General features: G+C 48.6%; 1 protein-coding gene across 3 annotated transcripts in view; it reads right to left on the bottom strand.

Moving 5' to 3' along the window:
• LATS2 (large tumor suppressor kinase 2) overlaps positions 1-19134 on the bottom strand; it is a 98172-nt gene that overhangs the window by 16482 nt on the left and 62556 nt on the right. For all 3 annotated transcript variants that reach the window (XM_017859147.1, XM_017859135.1, XM_017859143.1), the window contains exon 3: positions 1015-1147. In XM_017859147.1, coding sequence (XP_017714636.1) covers positions 1015-1147 — 133 coding nt within the window. The remainder of the gene's footprint in view (positions 1-1014; positions 1148-19134) is intronic.

Here is a 19134-nt window from a genome sequence, read left to right as displayed (position 1 = left end):
GATCTCATGTCACTGCAAGCTCCGCCTCCCGGGTTTACGCCATTCTCCTGCCTCAGCCTCCCAAGTAGCTGGGACTACAGGCGCCGCCACCTCGCTCGGCTAGTTTTTTGTATTTTTTTAGTAGAGACGGGGTTTCACCGTGTTAGCCAGGATGGTCTCGATCTCCTGACCTCGTGATCCGCCCGTCTCGGCCTCCCAAAGTGCTCGGATTACAGGCTTGAGCCACCGCGCCTGACCTATTTTTTTTTAAATAGAGATGAGGTCTCCCTCTGTTGCCCAGGCTGGTCTCCAACTCCTGCCTCCAGCCTCTGGCCTCAGCCTCCCAAAGAGTTGGGATTACACAAAATAAAACAAAACAAAACCAGACCAGACAGTGCTGGGATTACAGGCTTGAGCCACTGTGCCTGGCCATGAATCCTTTATCACACCCCAGGGGCCTCAGGTACCAATCACGGGGCCCATGTGCTCCGTCTTGGGAAAGTAACATTCCCCCATAGCCAGTAAAAAGCAGGGGTTTGGTGCGGTGCCTCAGGCCCTTCACAGGGGATGCTGAGGGGGGCCCAGCGCTCTGCCCACACTGCCTGCCATTGAGCAGCCACTCTCGGAGGCTACAATGTGAGAAAGGTGTGTTTAGAATTGAGGAAGAAGCCATCCTTGTCAAAGATCCCTCCACAGGCCCAAGAGAAAGTGAAAAGGCCATTTTTACGCCCACTTTGCTGACTTTTTTGATCTTTCATAAAACAAGCACACACCTTTCCCTAGGTAGGAAGCCCAAGGTCATCTCAGACGAGGCTGGACGGGGCAAGCGCCAGGCACGTCCCACGGTTTACTACTTGGGGCTGCTCCCACCAGGGCCTGGCTCAGGACAGGGCAGGCTCAGCTTGCCCATTACCTGAACGAGGCAATGTGACAGGAGACTGGCTCTGGCCAGGCCAGGCTAGACCCTCTGCACATGGTTTTGTGTCCTTAAGCCACAAACCATCTTTGTCCCCCACGCTGCGGGCCTGGGCTCACCTGGGGAGGTTTGCTTAATGACCCGCACGATCTGCTCATTCCTGGGGTCCAGGTAGCCCATCTTGCTAATGTACTCCAGGGCAGCCTCGATGCTCCTGCTGCCAGTCTGCTTGAGAGCTCGGCCAGCCATCTCCTAGGAGGGAAGTAAGGGAGAGGTAAGTGCACGTCATCCTAAAACAAAGCCCCCAGGGACTCCCGTCCCCACTCTGTGCTGGGACACTTTGCCTCTGTAGCTGCTGAGAACCTGCGACGCGCTGCAGGAAACCCTCAGAATGAGTGGTGGCTATGTGCCCTGCAGGTGACTGATGACAAAAGCCTAGCACAAGCCACACCACGGACTAAATTTAGCCTTACGTCAAGGACATATGGGAATTTTGATGGGCCTGAGAGAGACTTAAATTCTGCTTCTCCTCAGAAAACTTTTGTGGTTGGACTGGTGAGGTCAGGATGAACCTAAAACGAGAAACGTTTCAGGGGAAGAACTGTGGGAGTCAGGGAACCTGGCTTTAACCTCGGCTCACTTCCAAGCTAACTTTGGGACTAGGAAACCTGTCCCCAGGGAAAGGGTGCAGCTGCGCAAGAGTCATATATTACATGCCTATTGTTGACAATGCCCCGTGGTGGCTACAGCAGCAGAGGACTGGCCCTCAGAGATGTGACTTGCAGAAGAAAAGACAGACACACTGGCCCAGGACAAGTCCCTCACACTGCTTGTGGGAAGAACAAAGAGACCGGTGGCCAGCACAGGAGAGGGCAGGTAAAATGGATGAGGGCCAGAGGAGAAAGCCCCTTCCACTCGAAAGATGAGGTGGTGGCATGGCTAGCTGTTCCAGACTTTGGGCAGGCAGAGAGCCCTGGGAGAGAAAAGGCATTCCTGGCAGATGGGACAGCCAGAGCAGAAGCCTGGGGAAAGATGGGCCCATGACAGCAGCACGCAAGGGTAGGTGGCGATGGGGGGATGGACCCACAGATGGGGGCCAGGCTCTCAGGGTTTTGCTCCTGTCTGCAAGGAGTCAAGGAAGCTTTCAAACTGGGACATGCGGCATCAGCAGGTCAGGCTGGGGGCGGCTGTCGGTGCAGAGCTGGAGGCACTCAGGTTGGGGGGACAGAACAGGCAGGAGGGTGCACAAGAGATGCAGCCCAGTGGGGCAGGGCAGCGAGGCTCTGATGACAGCGCCCCCTTCACCTTCAAGGACAGCTCCACAGAGCTACAGGCAAACAGGGAGGGCAAGCAGAGAGAAAAGAACACCACTGAGACTGGCTTTGGGACAAGGGTGAAACACGCAAAGGCCACAAAAAGGGCTTTGGCAGGAGAAGGGAAGGCGGAGCCCTTTGAAGGTCGACGAGGAGGGCGGCCAGGCAGGAGGAAACTGAAAACGCAGAACCGGGAGCTCCGGAAAGGAGTCCATAGTTACCCAGACAGCAGAGAAGAAAGGGGTGGAGATGGCCGGGCGCGGTGGCTCACACCTGTAATTCCAGCACTTTGGGAGGCCAAGGCGGGTGGATCAAGAGGTCAAAAGATGGAGACCATCCTGGCCAACATGGTGAAATCCCATCCCTACTAAAAATACAAAAATTAGCTGGGTGTGGTGGTTTGCGCCTGTAGTTCCAGCTACTCGGGAGGCTGAGGCAGGAGAATCGCTTGAAACCTGGGAGGTGGAAGTTGCAGTGAGCTGAGATCACACCACTGCACTCCAGCCTGGCGACAGAGTGTGACTCCATCTACAAAAAAAGAAAGGGGTGGAGATGCAGAAAGACCCCGTGGGGGAGGCCGTGCAGGGCTGCTCTGCAGCAGGAAGCCTGGCCGTGGTCCCAGAGGCGCTCTGCAGAGAGAGACGCAGCACTGAGTGTCCCCCACCTCTGGACAGGGCACTGCGGTGCCCATGACCTGAATCACACTCAGCTGTGCATCTGTGGTTCCCTTAGGACAAGAAGAACCTGGCAGGGCCTGAAACCATGTTACTCATGGCTGCATCTGCCCACTTAATACAGCGCCTAGAACAAATTCAGCACTTATTATCCATATATGATGGTCTAATACGGAATCAAGCTTTCCAGTCCTGGCCATACGCCAGCAGGTTGGCAGGACAGAAAACACGGGCTGTAAACTGCCTGGGTTCTTAGTGATGCAGGCGTGGGATGGCAAGATGGCAGGGACAGGGAAGGGCTGCAGAGGAGCACGAGGTGGAAGGCCTGGGGAGGTGCCGCCACATGGGCAGGCCACGTTGCAGTTGAGGGACATGAAGTGACAGATTGGAACATGGGAATAAGAACAGCCCTGTTTGTGAAAGCGGTGCCTGGACTACCAGAAAGGGCAAGTGTTTACAACCTGGAAGAGCTGCAGAGAGAAGGCAGCAGTGGTCAGAAGGGAAGCACTTCCTGGCCTCACCTGGGATGGGAGATAAGACTCCCACCGCCTACTTCACAGCTGTGCTATGCGATGAGATCACGTCTGTAAAGACTCAACAGCTTGGAGGAAGACATGATAAGACCACATCTTTGTGGGATCACCCTGGAGCTTTCGGCACCCATTAAAAAACATGTGCCAACTGGGGCTGACTCTAACCGCAAACCTTCCCATCAGCACTAACCGTTCAATTGCTTCATCTGAAACGTGACCAACGCTCTGTCTCCTGCGGGGTGAATCACCAGCCTGCGCTCATTAACCCAGTACCTGCCGACTGCCAAGAAAGGGCAGCTCCAGGACAGACTAGGTCAATGTGGATGTTCTCAAGCTCTCTCCCTGTTTGTGGAGCACCCACTACTCAAGACGTGTGTGTCTATTGTGCATCAAATCTAGGAACTCAGAAAAATCAGCAAGGAGACCACAAGTGAAGACTCGTGTTCAACGGGAGTTTCAAGTCCTAAAAGTGAACCGCACTCCTGACCAGCTTGTTTATAAATACCCCACGCCAGTTGAGGCTCGTCCTTGTTACCTGCCCATCAACCCTTCTTTAGCAAGTAAGTGGTTCCTATCTACACATCAACTCTCAGAAGATGCTACTGTACATACACATACAGCTATGTTTTAAACATTGAAGAAATGGGAATCCACTTCTGAATCCATCAGAAATACATGACCTCTAGGCACAAAGTACATGCAGAGTCACAGAGTGAAGGCAAGCGCACAGTCTGGGGAATGGCAAGAGGTCGGAGCCAGGACATGGGAGAAGCGTGTCAGAGAGATGCAGCTGAAGCCTGGCCGAGGAGCTTGGCCACTCACCTTCCTTTCTTAAGAATATATGGAGACCAAGCTGGATGTGGTGGTTCACGCGTATAATCCCAGCACTTTGGGAGACTGAGGCGGGAAGACTGCTTGAGCCCAGGAGTTTGAGGCCAGATAGGGCAACACAGTGAGATCCCGTCTCTAAAAAAAAAACATAGCTGGGTGTTGGTGGCGCATGCCTGTAATCCCAGCTACTCAAGAGATTAAGGCAGGAGGATTGCTTGAGCCCAGGAAGTAGGGCAGGCTGGGCAACAAAGTAAGAATGTGTCTCAAAAAAGAAAAACAAAAAAAGAGTATTTTTTAAAAGAAGAATGTACAAAAATCATCATTTAAGGGTCCTTATCTAGAATCGTAGGTGGCTATACCCACACCCCTGGGTTCACCCCTCCTCTCTGCTGCTTAGCAGCTGTGTAGCCTTCAGCAAATCATTTCCCTACTTTGAGTGCCCTTTTCCTCATCTGGGAAATAAGGCTAACAGGTTGCTCTAGGGATAAAAGGAGATGTCATGTTTTGGCATCAGCATCATTTAAAGGTTAGCTGTTACAGTTCACAAAGGTATCTTATGTGTTTCTGGGAGAAAACATAAAAACTGCAATTGTAGGTTTTATGCATGTTTGATATTTAATGGCTCTAATGTTTTACTATGTATTCTTACAATAATTATAGAAAGAAACGTAATGAGTTCTTTTCACCAAGCCTCAATAGACACCTCCAGTCTCTTCCAGCTTACCTCAGGCTGCTGTGTAAACATTATCCACGTCTTACCTCAGGCTGCTGTGTAAACATTATCCACGTATATGCATGCCAACATGTGGAAAGGCTGAGCAGCCCTGCCCCAAAGCACGAGTGAAGCTGCAAGCCAACTGAAGGCGAGGACAGTTCAGGTATGTGTCCCAGTGTCTAGCGCGTAGAAAGAGAGCAGCAGATATTTGTTCAATGAATGAGTGACTGAATTAGACTGTGACATAGGATAGATGAAAGGAAGAAAGAGCTACAAGCAGGGGGAGAGAAGATACTGCCTGTTCCACTGGGCAGGCTGCCCTGGTGTGTGGAAGATGGAGATAAGGTACACAGCAGAGATGCACCAAGCACAGACTAAAGGGAATTTCAAATCAACATTAACAACAGCAGCAACTTCCAAGTTGTACTCCATTATCTAGTTTGCACACGTGCCATTCTTCAGGACAGAAGTTCACAAAATCTTAATGCTCCTTGAATGTGTGTGTCATGCACTTACTAATTATTTACAGAGTAATGTGGTAGGCTAACAAGACTTTGATGACTTTGTGTCACCTAGCCACGTGCAACAAGAAAATCCTACACACATTAAATTTTTCTCCTGAAACACTCAAGAAAGCTCAATTTAGGATTGCTTAATGTCTCACAGAAAAAGGATGCTAATCCTTTGAACTTGGTTACCACGCCCATAAGTTAAGCCTTCTCTTCTAGACAGATATCAATGCTGGAGTTGAAGCCATCATATGAGCACCAGATTTGGCACAAGATACCTGCGGTGTTCAACACTTGCTTCATCAGTGACCACTCCATGCCACCTGCTGCAAGAGTAAGATGACTCAGCATGCGCAAAACCCAATCTCCTGCCTCTAACTCACCTGTTCTCTCAGGGCTCCCAACCTTGGAAGCATCTTGACTTTGAGATTTCATTCACATCTCACACCCAGTCCAGAAGCATTTTTTTTCTACTTACATTAGAGTAGTAGAAGATTCTGTTTTCTTTCCTTCTTCCTTTTTTTTTTTTTTTTTTTTTTTTTGAGACAGAGTCTCATTCTGTCCCCCAGGCTGGAGTGCAGTGGCTCACTGATGAAATATTGGCTCACTGAAATTTCATCTCCCAGGTTCAAGCAATTCTCCTGCCTCAGCGTCCCTGGGATTACATGCATGCACCACCATACCTGGCTAATTTTTGTATTTTTAGTAGAGATGGGTTTTCGCCATGTTGGCCAGGCTGGTCTCAAACTCCTGACCTCAGGTGATCCGCCTGCCTCAGCTTCCCAAGGTGCTGAGATTATAGGTATGAGCCACTGCGCCTGTGCTGATAGAAGATTCTGGATACTTTGAAGGCAGAACTGCTACGATTATTCACACTCCATATCAAATTCAGCAAAACCTAACATGGCATAAACTTTACGCCTCACAGTCTGGGGAGCCACAACGGTTAGAAAATAAGAGTCTGACGGGCTCTTACCTGGAGCCTTTATCTGCTACCCTGTGGGCTATTCTTGCAGATTCATAAATATTCAATGAAAAATTATTTTGTCAGACTTGCTGCAGAATAGAAGCTAGTAGGGCTAAATACTATGGCACAAAGGGCGCGCCGAGGGGCCTGGCAGCCTCCCCGCTTCTGGAAAGCAGTGACATGCACTGCAGTGGGCTATTCTCAGCTTGGGGTGGTGGCCCTGGACCTGACAGAGGGTTCACTTCAAACTGGACCTAACCACTATGAGGCCTGGAAAATGTGAGATTTGCCCATATGCTATCTGATATAGAAAGGACTGCAAAAGAGGCACTTTAACAAAATGGCAAGGTGGTTGAGGTGTGGGACACCTCAGGCCCTGCCATTATCTTGAGGCTGGTCCTCTGAATTGCAAGGACCACACCCCAGCTCCAACGCTCCCCATGGGATGATCCAGGCCTCTGTTGCAGGTACATCACCATTTAATGGTCTTCTCTCCTGTTCCTCAGGGAAGCTGCCCTCACCCAGCTCTCCAGCTGCTGACCAGCTGCCAGGCAGCCCAGCATGGGCTCCTGACACACCCTCTGCTCTCCGGGCTTGGTCCCCCTCTAGTAGGCACACGGCTTATGAGGACGGGTGGGAACTGGAAGATGTTCCTTCAATCTACCGCTCAGCTCTTAGCAAGGCAGGAGCTGGGCTCACAATGTCTAAGCAGCAGAAGTATTTCACGTGCATTGCCATGTGAATGCAAGTAATTTAAATACAGTGACAATTATTATGTATGAGGGAAGGAATTTCCTATGGAGATCCTCCCCCACTCAGCCCTTCCTGGTAAGGAAGCATTTTTCAGGCCTTAGCAAAACCATATCCTAAAGTTTTAACATTCCAACTATGAGGTTTGGCTGAAAAAGTAGAAACAAGCGCTCTGGCCCTATGGTGTCTGCGTGGGCCTCTGTCTGTGTCTGCCTGTCTCTCAGGCTTCCTCAGGTAACTTCCACTTCAGTCGTAGCTGACGCCTGTAATCCCGGCGCTTTGGGAGGCCAAGGTAGGATCGCTTGAGGCCAGGAATTGAAGACCAGCCTGGGCAAGACCCCATCTTTGTAAAAAAGTAAGAAAATTAGCTGGGCATGGTGGCGGGTGCCTGTAGTTCCAGCTGCAGGGGAGGCTGAGGCAGGAATCACTTGAACCTGGGAGGTGGAGGTTGCAGTGAGCTGAGATCATGACACTGCACTCCAGCCTGGGAGACAGAACAAGAGAGCGTCTCAAAAATAAATAAATTAATTAACTACTTAATTAAGCAAAAAAGAGGACTGAGGGGAGAAGAGGAAGAGAGGGGCCAGTTGGCTGGCAGAGGAGACTGCACTGTCTGGCGGGATCCTGTGCTTCCTTGGAGGATTGCCAGCGGGCTGGTCTTCAAAAGAATCTCTGACCCAAAGGCCTAGATTTTTTGACAAGAACATAGGAGCCGAGAGGCTGGAATTTCCAAAGGGTGTTCCAACTCCACCCCACGGACAGGCGACTGGAAGAATGAGATGCCTCCGGGCCCAGGGCTCCTCTACCGGCCCCGCTGCGAGCCCTTCCCCCGAGCGCGGTGCTCCCGGGCCCATGACCTTGTCCATGCGGGCGAGGCGGGGCCGGTTCGACAACCCTGGGCTGGTGGGGTAGAGGCCCATGAGCTTGTGCACGGGGGGGCGAGGACCGCAGCAACACTGTGCACGCGGGGTGGGGGCCCTGGCGACCTTGTCCACGCAGGGCAGGGACCCTGGCGACCTTGCGCACGTGGAGCAGGGGCCCCGTGACGGTGTCCACGACCTCGTCCACGTGAGTCGGGGGCCCCGGCGACCTTGGGCCGGCGCAGCACGTGCCGTGTGCGAGCCAATTGTGACTGGAGAACAGGTGGAGGACAAACGGAAGAAGCGGCCTTTGGAGTTTAAATGTCTGTGCGCTTGAGGAAAACGAGTCGCCACCTTGCAGGGATGCAGCCGAGGCTCCAGCCCACGCAGTGCCGGCCTCCGACTGCTGGCGCGCTGCGGGCCCCCGAACCTTGGTACACCAGACACGCGCCCAGAGGACAGCGGCTGGGCACATACAGGTATAAACATATGTCTTTTTGAAAGGAATGAAGAAGAAATTTGGCATAATGTTTTGTTTTTGTTTTGTGTATTTTAAGGGCCACGCTAATCTCTGTATCGTTCCGATTTTCCTATCTGTGCTGTGCAAGTGAGCACCTTTTTTTTTTTTTGACTTTTGCTCTGTCACCCAGGCTGAAGTACAGTGGCTCGATCAGGGCTCATTGCATCTTGGCACTGCTGGGCTTAAGCATCCTCCCATCTCAGCCCCCTGTAGTCAGGAGCCAGTATGCTTGGCTAATTTTTTTAAAAAATTTTATTTTTGTAGAGATGGGCTCTCACTGTAACCAGGCTGGTCTCAAACTCTGTAGGGCAAGCCATCCTCCCACCTCAGCCTCCTAAAATGCTAGTATTATAGACATGAGCCAGGGCGCCTGGCCTTAAATTTGTCCTAAAATAAAATGAACATGAAAAATCCTTGGCCTTGCCAATGATCACGAGACCAGCCTGGACAATGTGGCGAAACCTCATCTCTACTAAAAATACAAAAAAAAAAAAAAAAAAAAATTAGCCAGGCGTGGCGGCACACACCTATATAGTCTAGCTTCTAGGGAGGCTGGGGCAGGAGAATGACTTGATCCTGGGAGGCAGAGGTTGCAGTAAGTCAAGATCATGCCACTGCACTACAGTGTGGGCAACAGAGCAAGTCTCCATCAAAAACAAAACAAAACAAAAAAAGAAACACTGATAAAATAAAGAGCATTTTATAACTATTGTTAGCACCAAAATAAGGTCAATAATGATAAAGATAGGCTGGGTGTGGTGGCTCATGCCTATAATCCCAACAGGGAGGCCGAGGCGGGCAGATCACAAAGTTACGAGATAGAGATCATCATGGCTAACACAGTGAAACCCCATCTCTACTAAAAATACAAAAAAATTAGCTGGGAGTGGTAACATGCGCCTGTAGTCCCAGCTACTTGGGAGGCTGAGGCAGGAGAATCACTTGAACCCGGGAGGCGGAGGTTGCAATTGAGCCGAGATTGTGCCACTGTACTCCAGCCTGGGTGACAGAGCAAGACTCTGTCTCAAAAATAATAAAGTAATAATAAAGATAAATGGGCTGGTAAAACTATTCTTGGTCATGTATAAACCAAAAATATTCAGGGGTGAATATTTATTATCAAAAGTTATTAAATTTTTTGTATCCTGATTTAACAATTTTACTTCTTGAAATTTATCCTCAGGCTAAAATAATTCAGTTTTTAAAAAATGATTTCCATAATCATGTCTGTCAGATTTAGCTATAATACATCAGCCCCTGAAATAGTAAAGTGTGGGATGGGAGTTAGAGGCCACGTGGCCACTACTAAACAATAATTATAATTAATATAGTTCTCAGAATACACTTACCACAGCCAGAAATAATACTTTCTATAAGTAAAACTCTAACAAATCTCTACCACTGTTCTAGATGCTGAGTATGTAGCAAAAATAGGCAAAAACAAAATAGGCAACTTTCAATAGTGTAAACAACATGAAAAAATGTTGATTATATAAAATGTTATGTCTCGGCCGGGCGCGGTGGCTCAAGCCTGTAATCCCCAGCACTTTGGGAGGCCGAGGCGGGTGGATCACGAGGTCAGGAGATCAAGACCATCCTGGCTAACATGGTGAAACCCCGTCTCTATTAAAATACAAAAAACTAGCCGGGCGTGGTGGCGGGCGCCTGTAGTCCCAGCTACTCGGAGGCTGAGGAGGGAGAATGGCGTGAACCCGGGAGGCGGAGCTTGCAGTGTGCCGAGATCGCGCCACTGCACTCCAGCCTGGGTGACACAGCGAGACTCTGTCCAAAAAAAAAAAAAAAAAAAAAAAAAAAATTATGTCTCTTAGTAACTATGTACACAAATCAGTTATGCCTATGAACAAGGGCTTGATTAGAACATGAAAAATTGGAAGTATGACTTAATTTTACGATGAAAGAACAATAATTTCTTTTTGTTAAAGAGAGCATGACAATAAGATGCTTACACATATATCAGATTCCATTACAACAAAACTGCCTATACTATCTAGCTACATAATTGTGGACAGATCACAAAAATTCTCCGGATCAGTTGTGTCCAATAAAATGGCAAGATATGAATATACAAGTTAATCCGAAAGTTCCTTTTATCTGTAAAATTCCAGGATTTTGAGGGATGTTTGCTAACACAAGACTTAATTTTTGTCACAGTTGAGATAGGTGAACAGAGGCGAGCACAATCCACAGAAACCTAACCAAAAATTCCCTATTAGTTTACACACACACACACACACACACACACACACACGCACACACAAGGCATGGTTTCAGGGGTCCTGGATCCTATATTTCTATTCATGTGTAACAGTGCTACCAAAAAATGGGCACTAATAATTTCTCCCATCCCTGTATGTACAGGCTGCAGCTCCCAGTACGAAGCGGAATCTACTTCCCCTCCCCTTGAATATTGGCTGGCCTGTGATTTGCTCTATCAATGGAATGAAGCAGGAGTGCTGCTGTGCAAGTTCTGAGCCTCACCCTTAAGAAACCTGGCTGCTTCCATTTTCACTCCTCAGATCCCACCGTGGCTGGAGACAGATCCAGTTAACTGTGTTGCAGTTCCAACCCATGAGTGAAGCCCTCTTGGGTATTCAGCCCCAGCTAAGTTCCCAGTGGAATGAGCTACATGGAACCCCAGCAGATACCACATGGAGCAGAAGAACTGCCCAGCTGAGCACAGCCAACTCACAGAGCCATAAGAAATAATAAGCCATTATTTTGCTGGCACACACCTGTAGTCCCAGTTACTCAGGAGGCTAAAGCAGAAGAATTGCTTGAACCTGGCAGACGGAGGTTGCAGTGAGCTGAGATTGTGCCACTGCACTCCAGCCAGGGCGACAGAGTGAGACTCTGTCTCAAAAAATAGTAATAATAAAATAATAACAAATGTAAAAAGTCATTATTTTTAAGTCACTAAAAATTCTGGGATGGTCTGGGATATTGGTTACACAACAGGAGATAATGGATAACTGGCTCTACTTTGCTCTCTGCTATGTATAATCTGGACAAATGCCCATCTTCTAAAACATTAATTAATTAACTTTTTTTTTTTTTGAGAGAGGGTCTCACTCTTGTTGCACAGGCTGGAGTGTAGTGGTGTGAAAAACGACTCACTGCAGCCTTGACTTCGCAGGCTCAGGTGATTCTCCCACTTCAGCCTCCAGAGTAGTTGGGACTACAGGTGCACACCACCACACCCAGCTAATTTTCTGTATTTTTAAGTAGAGATGGGGTTTCACCATGTTGCTCAGGATGGTCTGGAACTCCTGAGCTCAAGTCGTCTGCCTGCCTCAGCCTCCCAAACTGCAGGGATTAAAGGTGTGAGCCATGGTGCCTGGCTATTTTTTTAAAATTTATAATTTATTTTTTAGAGACAGGGTCTTGCTCTGCCACCCAGGCTGAAGTCCAGTGGTGCAATCAAAGCTCACTCCAGCCTCTAACTCCTGGGCTCAAACTTCCTGCTTTAGCCTCCCAACTAGCTAGGATTACAGGTGCAGGCAATCACTCCTGGCTAACTTTATTCTTTAATTTCTTTTTCATTTTTAGAGACAGGGTCCCACTATATTGCCCAGGCTGGTCTCAAACTCCTGGCCTCAAGCAAACCTCCCCACCTCGGCCTCCCAAAGTGTCGGGATTATAGGCACGAGCCACTGCACCCGGCCTATTTTATCTTAAATTCTGAGTGGTTTGGTCTCCTCAGCTTTTGTCCAAATAAACTCAATTGTTGTTAAGATCATAAAGTTTTCCAAAAAGTTAAATTTTCAAATAGGTAAGATGACAATTATTAACAAAGATTTAACAAAATGCTTAGAAATAATATTTCTTCAAAAAATGAGATTGTTCCATTATTGATTGCTGGTGTGACAGTGAATTTTGAGAACCTAAATAAATATATTTTTAAAAGTTTATTATCATTATTTTTGAGAGGGGTCTTGCTCTGCTCTGTCGCTCAGAGGTCGGGCTGGAGTGCAGTGGCCCAATCTCTGGTCACTGCAAACCCTGCCTCCTAGGTCCAAGCGATCCTCCTACCTCAGCCTCCTGAGTAGCTGGGACTACTACAGTTGCGCCACCACATACAACTAATTTTTGTCTTTCTTTTTTTTATTTTTTTCTTCTTTTTAAAAGACAGAGTCTTGCTCTGTTGCCCAGCCTGGAGTGCAGTGGCATGATCTTGGCTCAATGCAACTTCCACTTCCCGGGCTCAAGCAGTCCTCCCGCCTCAGCCTCTCAAGTAGCTGGGGTATACAGGCGCCCGCCTCCACGCCCGGCTAACTTTTGTATTTTTAGTAGAGATGGGGTTTCACCATGTTGGCCAGGCTGGTCTTGATCTCCTGACTTCAAGTGATCCAGCCACCTTGGTCTCCCAAAGTGCTGGGATTACATGCATAAGCCACTGCACCTGGCCTAATTTTTGTCTTTTTGGTAGAGACAGGGTTTCACCATGTTGCCCAAGCTGGTCTCGAACTCCTGGGCTCAAGCGATCTGTCCATCTCAGCCTCCCAAAATGCTGGGATTATAGCCATGAGCCACTACGCCTGGTCAGGAATGTCTTTTTAAATAATTTTATATCGCCGGGCGTGGTGGCTCAAGCCTGTAATCCCAGCACTTTGGGAGGCCGAGACGGGCGGATCACGAGGTCAGGAGATCGAGACCACCCTGGCTAACACGGTGAAACCCCGTCTCTACTAAAAAATACAAAAAACTAGCCGGGCGAGGTGGCGGGCACCTGTAGTCCCAGCTACTCGGGAGGCTGAGGCGGGAGAATGGCATAAACCCGGGAGGCGGAGCTTGCAGTGAGCTGAGATCCAGCCACTGCACTCTAGCCCGGGCGACAGAGCAAGACTCCGTCTCAAAAAAATAAAAACAAAAGTATATAAGGCTCTAAAGTAAATAATTGTTTGGGTTAATATTTGACTACAAAATTACTTTTATTAATGTTTAATGTTTAAATGCTTTTGTTCTTAAAGTGTGCTAAACTCTTAGCTATGGCTATTATTACTAGGTCAAATCTCCCTGTGAGAAAAACATACTCCAACTTAAAAAAGTAGCACACAAAGACACTTTAAAATGAATATAACATACAAAAGAACATAACATTCAAAAGCACTTTAAAATGCTTCTGTAATGGTGGCCGGGCATGGTGGCTCACACCTCACCAACCCAGCACTTTGGGAGGCTGAGGCAGGTGAATCACCTGAGGTCAAGAGTTTGAGACCAGACTGACCAATATGGTGAAACCCCGTCACTAATAAAAATACAAAATTAGCCAGGCATGGTGATGCATGCCTGTAATCCCAGCTACTTGGGAGGCTGAGGCAGGAGAATCGCTTGAACCCGAGAGGCGGAGGCTGCAGTGAGCTGAGATCACGCCATTGCACTCTAGCCTGGGCAACAAGAGTGAAACACTGTCTCAAATTAAAAAAAAAAAAAAGCTTCTGTAATGGAAGGGAGAATCAAACTTTAACAGTATACATCCTGTTCAGTCCTCGTGTTTTGTACAGCATTGCTGGGCACTGACCAGCACACGTGTGTGTCGGCATGAACTTGCGTGTGCACACAGCATGCTGTTCTGGGCGTAGGAAACCAGCACTGCAGTGGGCTTCCTGGCCCCCTGCCTCCAACCTGGCAGGCACACGTCTGCTTCAGCAGGAAGCGCTTTGCTCTAACAGCACCGTGGGGCTGTTCAACAGTATCCCGAATCCAAGGGGTCTGTGAGCCAACCCAATATGAGATTGCACAAGAGCTTCATGAGGAAAGATCTTCTGTCTCCTTCCAAAACCTGTACCAACGAGGACATTGCTGTTTTTAAGGACAACTGGTACACTAAAATTTGGTTTGTACAAGTCACCAGGAAAATAAGTACGTAAAATCCACAGGGGGAGTCATCATGCGCCAGGCCATGAGCACGACTCCAAGGGACAGAGACCAGCCCCAGCATTCTGAACGCTTGGGGAAAGAAGCATAGCCAGGAAGCCTTCAGCAGAGAGCACAGGAATGGGATACTCCATGGGAAGGACCCTGGTGGTCCCACAGAAGATGCAATTCTAGGAAAATTCTGGGAACCATCAGTCAAGAGGGCTTGGCATCATGACTAGGTAGAGGCCCATGTTTTCCCAACACAAAAGGCAGCCCAACACTAAGTCAGAGAGATGCCCACTTTAAAAGAATGAGCTGAAGGTGGTCAGATGGAGGGCAGGGCTGGGGCTGGCGTAGGACTCAAAAGGAAGCTCAACAAACTGCCTGGTGAACAGAAAAGATTGCACACAGAGAAACTGGAGAAAGAAGATCACTTGACCTTGACAGGGTGTAGTGTAAGCCAGAGGGATGCTGGGACCCAGAGCCGGCCACTGGCACTCCTCCTGGGCAGGGCTCATGCTGGCCAGGGCTACACTGACCCAGGAAGAAGTGGGGCTTTCTCTGCCTTCCAAGGTAGATTCAGGTCCAGGGTCATAAAAGCGCTTGCCAAGTTCATCTGCAAGCTTCATTGTGAACTTCCAGTGTTTTTTCTGACAGGAAGAGTGATAAGATACGGGTAAGACAAAGCCCTGTCTGCTGGAGCTCTAGCAACAGAATTAAGAGAGGAATTAGGCCGGGCGCGGTGGCTCAAGCCTGTAATCCCAGCACTTTGGGAGGCCGAGACAGGCGGATCACGAGGTCAGGAGATCAAGACCATCCTGGCTAACACGGTGAAACCCCGTCTCTAACTAAAAAATACAAAAAACTAGCCAGGCGAGGTGGCAGGCGCCTGTAGTCCCAGCTACTCGGGAGGCTGAGGCAGGAGAATGGCGTGAACCCGGGAGGCGGAGCTTGCAGTGAGCTGAGATCCGGCCACTGCACTCCAGCCTGGGCGACAGAGCAAGACTCCGTCTCAAAAAAAAAAAAAAAAAAAAAAGGAATTAGTTGGGGTTTTCATTCACACTCTTGCTGGCAACACTACCTTAGGAGGAAAAAGGTCTTCATAAAGGAAAGGAAAATCTGTAATCCCAGCGCTTTGGGAGGCCAAGGCAGGAGGATCACGTGAGGCCAGGAGTTGGAGGCTGCAGCGAACTATGTGCCACTGCACTCCAGCCTGGGTGACAGAGTGAGACCCCTACTCTATTTTTTAAAAAAAAGGAGGCTGGGAGCGGTGGCTCACGCCTGTAATCCCAGTACTTTGGGAGGCTGAGGCGGGCGGATCACCTGAGCACAGGAGTTCGAGACCAGCCTGACCAACATGGAGAAACCCCGTCTCTACTAAAAATACAAAATTAGCCAGGCGTGGTGGCACATGTCTATAATCCCAGCTACTTGGGAGGCTGAGGCAGGAGAATTGCTTGAACCCAGGAGGCAGAGGTTGTGATGAGCCAAGATCATGCCATTGCACTACAGCCTGGGCAACAAGAGCGAAACTACATTTCAAAAAACAAAAGAAAAGGAAAAAGGAAAGGATTCAGTTTCTGCCTCAGCTTATAATGTGTGAGGGAGGAAAAAAAAAAATCACAGCAAGCAAGGTGGTGGGCCAGAGCCTGCGAGGGGCTGGAAAAGCTGTCATTAGTGAGCAGAGAAGAAGACCAGGCCCAAGACACACGGGTAGCTCTCACAGGTGGCCACCCTCCAGCCCTGGTCTCCAGCGCCCACCGTGTACATCCTTGAAAAAAGCGAGTTGACAGCCAGCTTAGCCCTACAGAGACTTGTTGTGCCACCGAAGTTACATGCTATGATGAGACTGAGTTTATAAAGTACTAACTTGTACCATAATTGAGCATTAAAAGTTAGCCAAAAAATAAGTCAGAATCATCAGAGCTGAAGCATGAACAGCTTAAATGTGACTCTGGAAAAGCAGACTTTTTCTGTTTGGGCTCCAAGCCACTACCTGGCTCCTGAAATTAAGGAGGCTGAATATGTGTGAAGACGCTGCTCTTCACTTCCAGACGAAGGCTGCCTGGAAAATTCTGCCGTTGTCTCCATCAGAAAGATCCACTTACTCGACAATGGCATATAGGCCTGCCTCACTGCACACACCTGTCTCTGACTGTGGGACTTCAGGAGAGTAGCTGTGCATGTTTGGGGAGTTTCTGAGAGTAGCTGTGCATGTCTGGGGGCTCTGGGGCTGTCCGTGCCTCCCACAGCTCGCTCTGCTGGGGATAGGCAGCCCGTGAGTGCCCAGGGAATGGGGCATTTGGATGCAGACTGAACAGAGCTTGCTTCCCTGTTATTTTTAAAATGCTGTCAAGTAGGTTGGAAGATCTGGCAAATCACAGGTTCACCCAGGAAAGAAGACAGTAATCTGCTACTTTCACAAAATGCCCTCAAAGAGTCACTGACAAGGTAATTTGGTAAAGTATACAAATATTTTAGTTATGAACTATGGTAGCAAAAGTGAAATTTCCTGGCTATGCAGTTTTATGTATTTTCTGAAAAGCTACAGTGTAACTTTGAAATAGATATATATTATGGGTTTAATTTTTAAGTTATATTTCCAAAGGCTCAGAATCTCTGTAGTAAGTTTCCATTTTCCAACAATGCTTTAAAATCCAACCGTTTTGTTTAAAATTTGGCTGTTACCCCACCAGTTAGAATTTCTTCTTTTAGTCTATGTTTCTGACAGTGGAATGTCAGGACATGCATCCTCCAAACTGATTATAAACCAGCAGGCCTTTTCTTTCTAAAAGCCAAAAATTGTGTCTACAGACCACAGCCTGTTTTCCAGGCACTGAGATATAAGGAGGCTGAGCCAATAATCAGGTTTCTTCCAATCAGAGCCAAAGATAAGGGAAGGAGTAGTTAGTCATAGGGGATATATATACACACATTTTGAGATGGAGTCTTGCTCTGTGGCCCCAGGCTGGAGTGCAGTGGCGCAATCTTGGCTCACTGCAGCCTCCACCTCTCTGGTTCAAGCGATCCTCCGGCCTTAGCCTCCTGAGTAGCTGGAATTACAGATGTGCGTCATCACACCCAACTAATTTTTGTACTTTTAGTAGAGACAGGGTTTGCCATGTTGGCCAGGCTGGTCTCAAACTCCTGACCTCAAGTGATCCACCAGTCTCAGCCTCCCAAAGTGTTGGGATTACAGGCGCGAGCCACCGTGCCCAGCCCTGACTTCTGTTTTAAAAGGCCCACTCTGGCTCCACCTTGGGGAGCCAGGTACAAGGGGAGAGGTGCGCGAGGAGCTGACAGGCCAGCAGGATGCCACAGAGGCGCAGTGGTGCTTGCTGCTGCATTGCCAGCTACTGTGGGACAGGTACTCGGGTAGGCGCTGCATCCAGGGGTGGGCGGCTCTCCCAGGACTTCTGCTGGGGTTCTCAAGAGGTGCCCCCTGCTCTCATAGGACCTCTTTGTCTCCTGCTGCTCCAGACTACAGCCTTGGGCCGGGGGGGGTCTCCTCAGCAGGGAGGGGCAGCCCGCTGGGCGGTGTTGGTAGAATGACTTCAGACTGAGACACTGACAGCCAGGAGCCATGCGCGTGGTCCTTCCTTCTCATAGTAACTCGACGTAGGTATTTATGTTTCACCAGAAGACTGGGGCTCAGAGACGTAACCATCCCCCAAGTTCATAAAGACAGTGGTACAGTCTGAATTCAAAACTTAGTCACAAGAAGCCCAATGTCACCAGCAATCATAGAGCTTCACTGAAAAAAATAAGGGAGCATTTCACACCCATTAGATTGGCAAATACTTTAAATGTCTGACAACAGCAAGTGTTGGCAAAGTGAGACACTGCATTTTGATAAAACTGAGGAAAGGTGTGTAAATTGGTACAATCACACAGGAGAATATTTTGACCATATCTAGTAAAGTTAAAGATGCTGAAATCCTACAACCAAGATTCCACTTCCACCCCCTAGGTAAGTTCCCCAACTATGTAAGAGGAGACATAAAGAAGAATACTCATTGTACTCATGTCTGTAGTGGAAAACTGGAAACTATCTAAATGTCCATCACCAGGAAATCGCAAAACCCATAATGCATGAAAAAAGCACGTTGCTAAATCACATTGTATAGAGTTTTAACAGTACAACAAAGGCCCAGGTTGTTCATCCCCCACCCAGGTTCTTTCTTCACAGTCTTGCCCCCTTGTCCTGCCAGCGATTTGGGCCAGAAACTGAGTGCATATTCACTGTGTCTGGCAAACAGGAACTGCTCAATCTCGTGTGGTGAGTGATGAATGAATGAACGAACAAATGAATGAATGAATGAATGAAGAAGCAAATGTGCAAAGGCACAGCTCTTTCCTGCCTTTGCTTCCCCACCACGTGGTCAGCTCTTGGAAGGCAGGAGCAAGCATGCTGCCCGTCTGACTTGGAGCACTTTGCAAAGTGCTGAACAGCCATCTCTCCCGGACACCTGCTCCTCTCCTCTCCTCTCCTCTCAGAAGCTTTGCAGAAACTGTTCCTGCAAATTGAATCCAATTTGCTGCTGGACCATTGGTCCCAAACGATTCCTACTCTTAGCGCCCAGCGAGTCATGTCTGGGAATTTAGACTTATCCTAAGGGTAAGCTAAAACAATTAACAGACTGTTAAGTAAAAACACAACAACAAAAATATAGGTAACAAACACATATAT

This window comes from Rhinopithecus bieti, unplaced genomic scaffold, assembly GCF_001698545.2.
Source record: "Rhinopithecus bieti isolate Rb0 unplaced genomic scaffold, ASM169854v2 scaffold_3057, whole genome shotgun sequence".
In the NCBI taxonomy this organism is placed as follows: Eukaryota; Metazoa; Chordata; class Mammalia; order Primates; family Cercopithecidae; genus Rhinopithecus; species Rhinopithecus bieti.
Note: the sequence above shows the minus strand (reverse complement) of the source record. Positions and strands in the feature narration are given on the sequence as shown.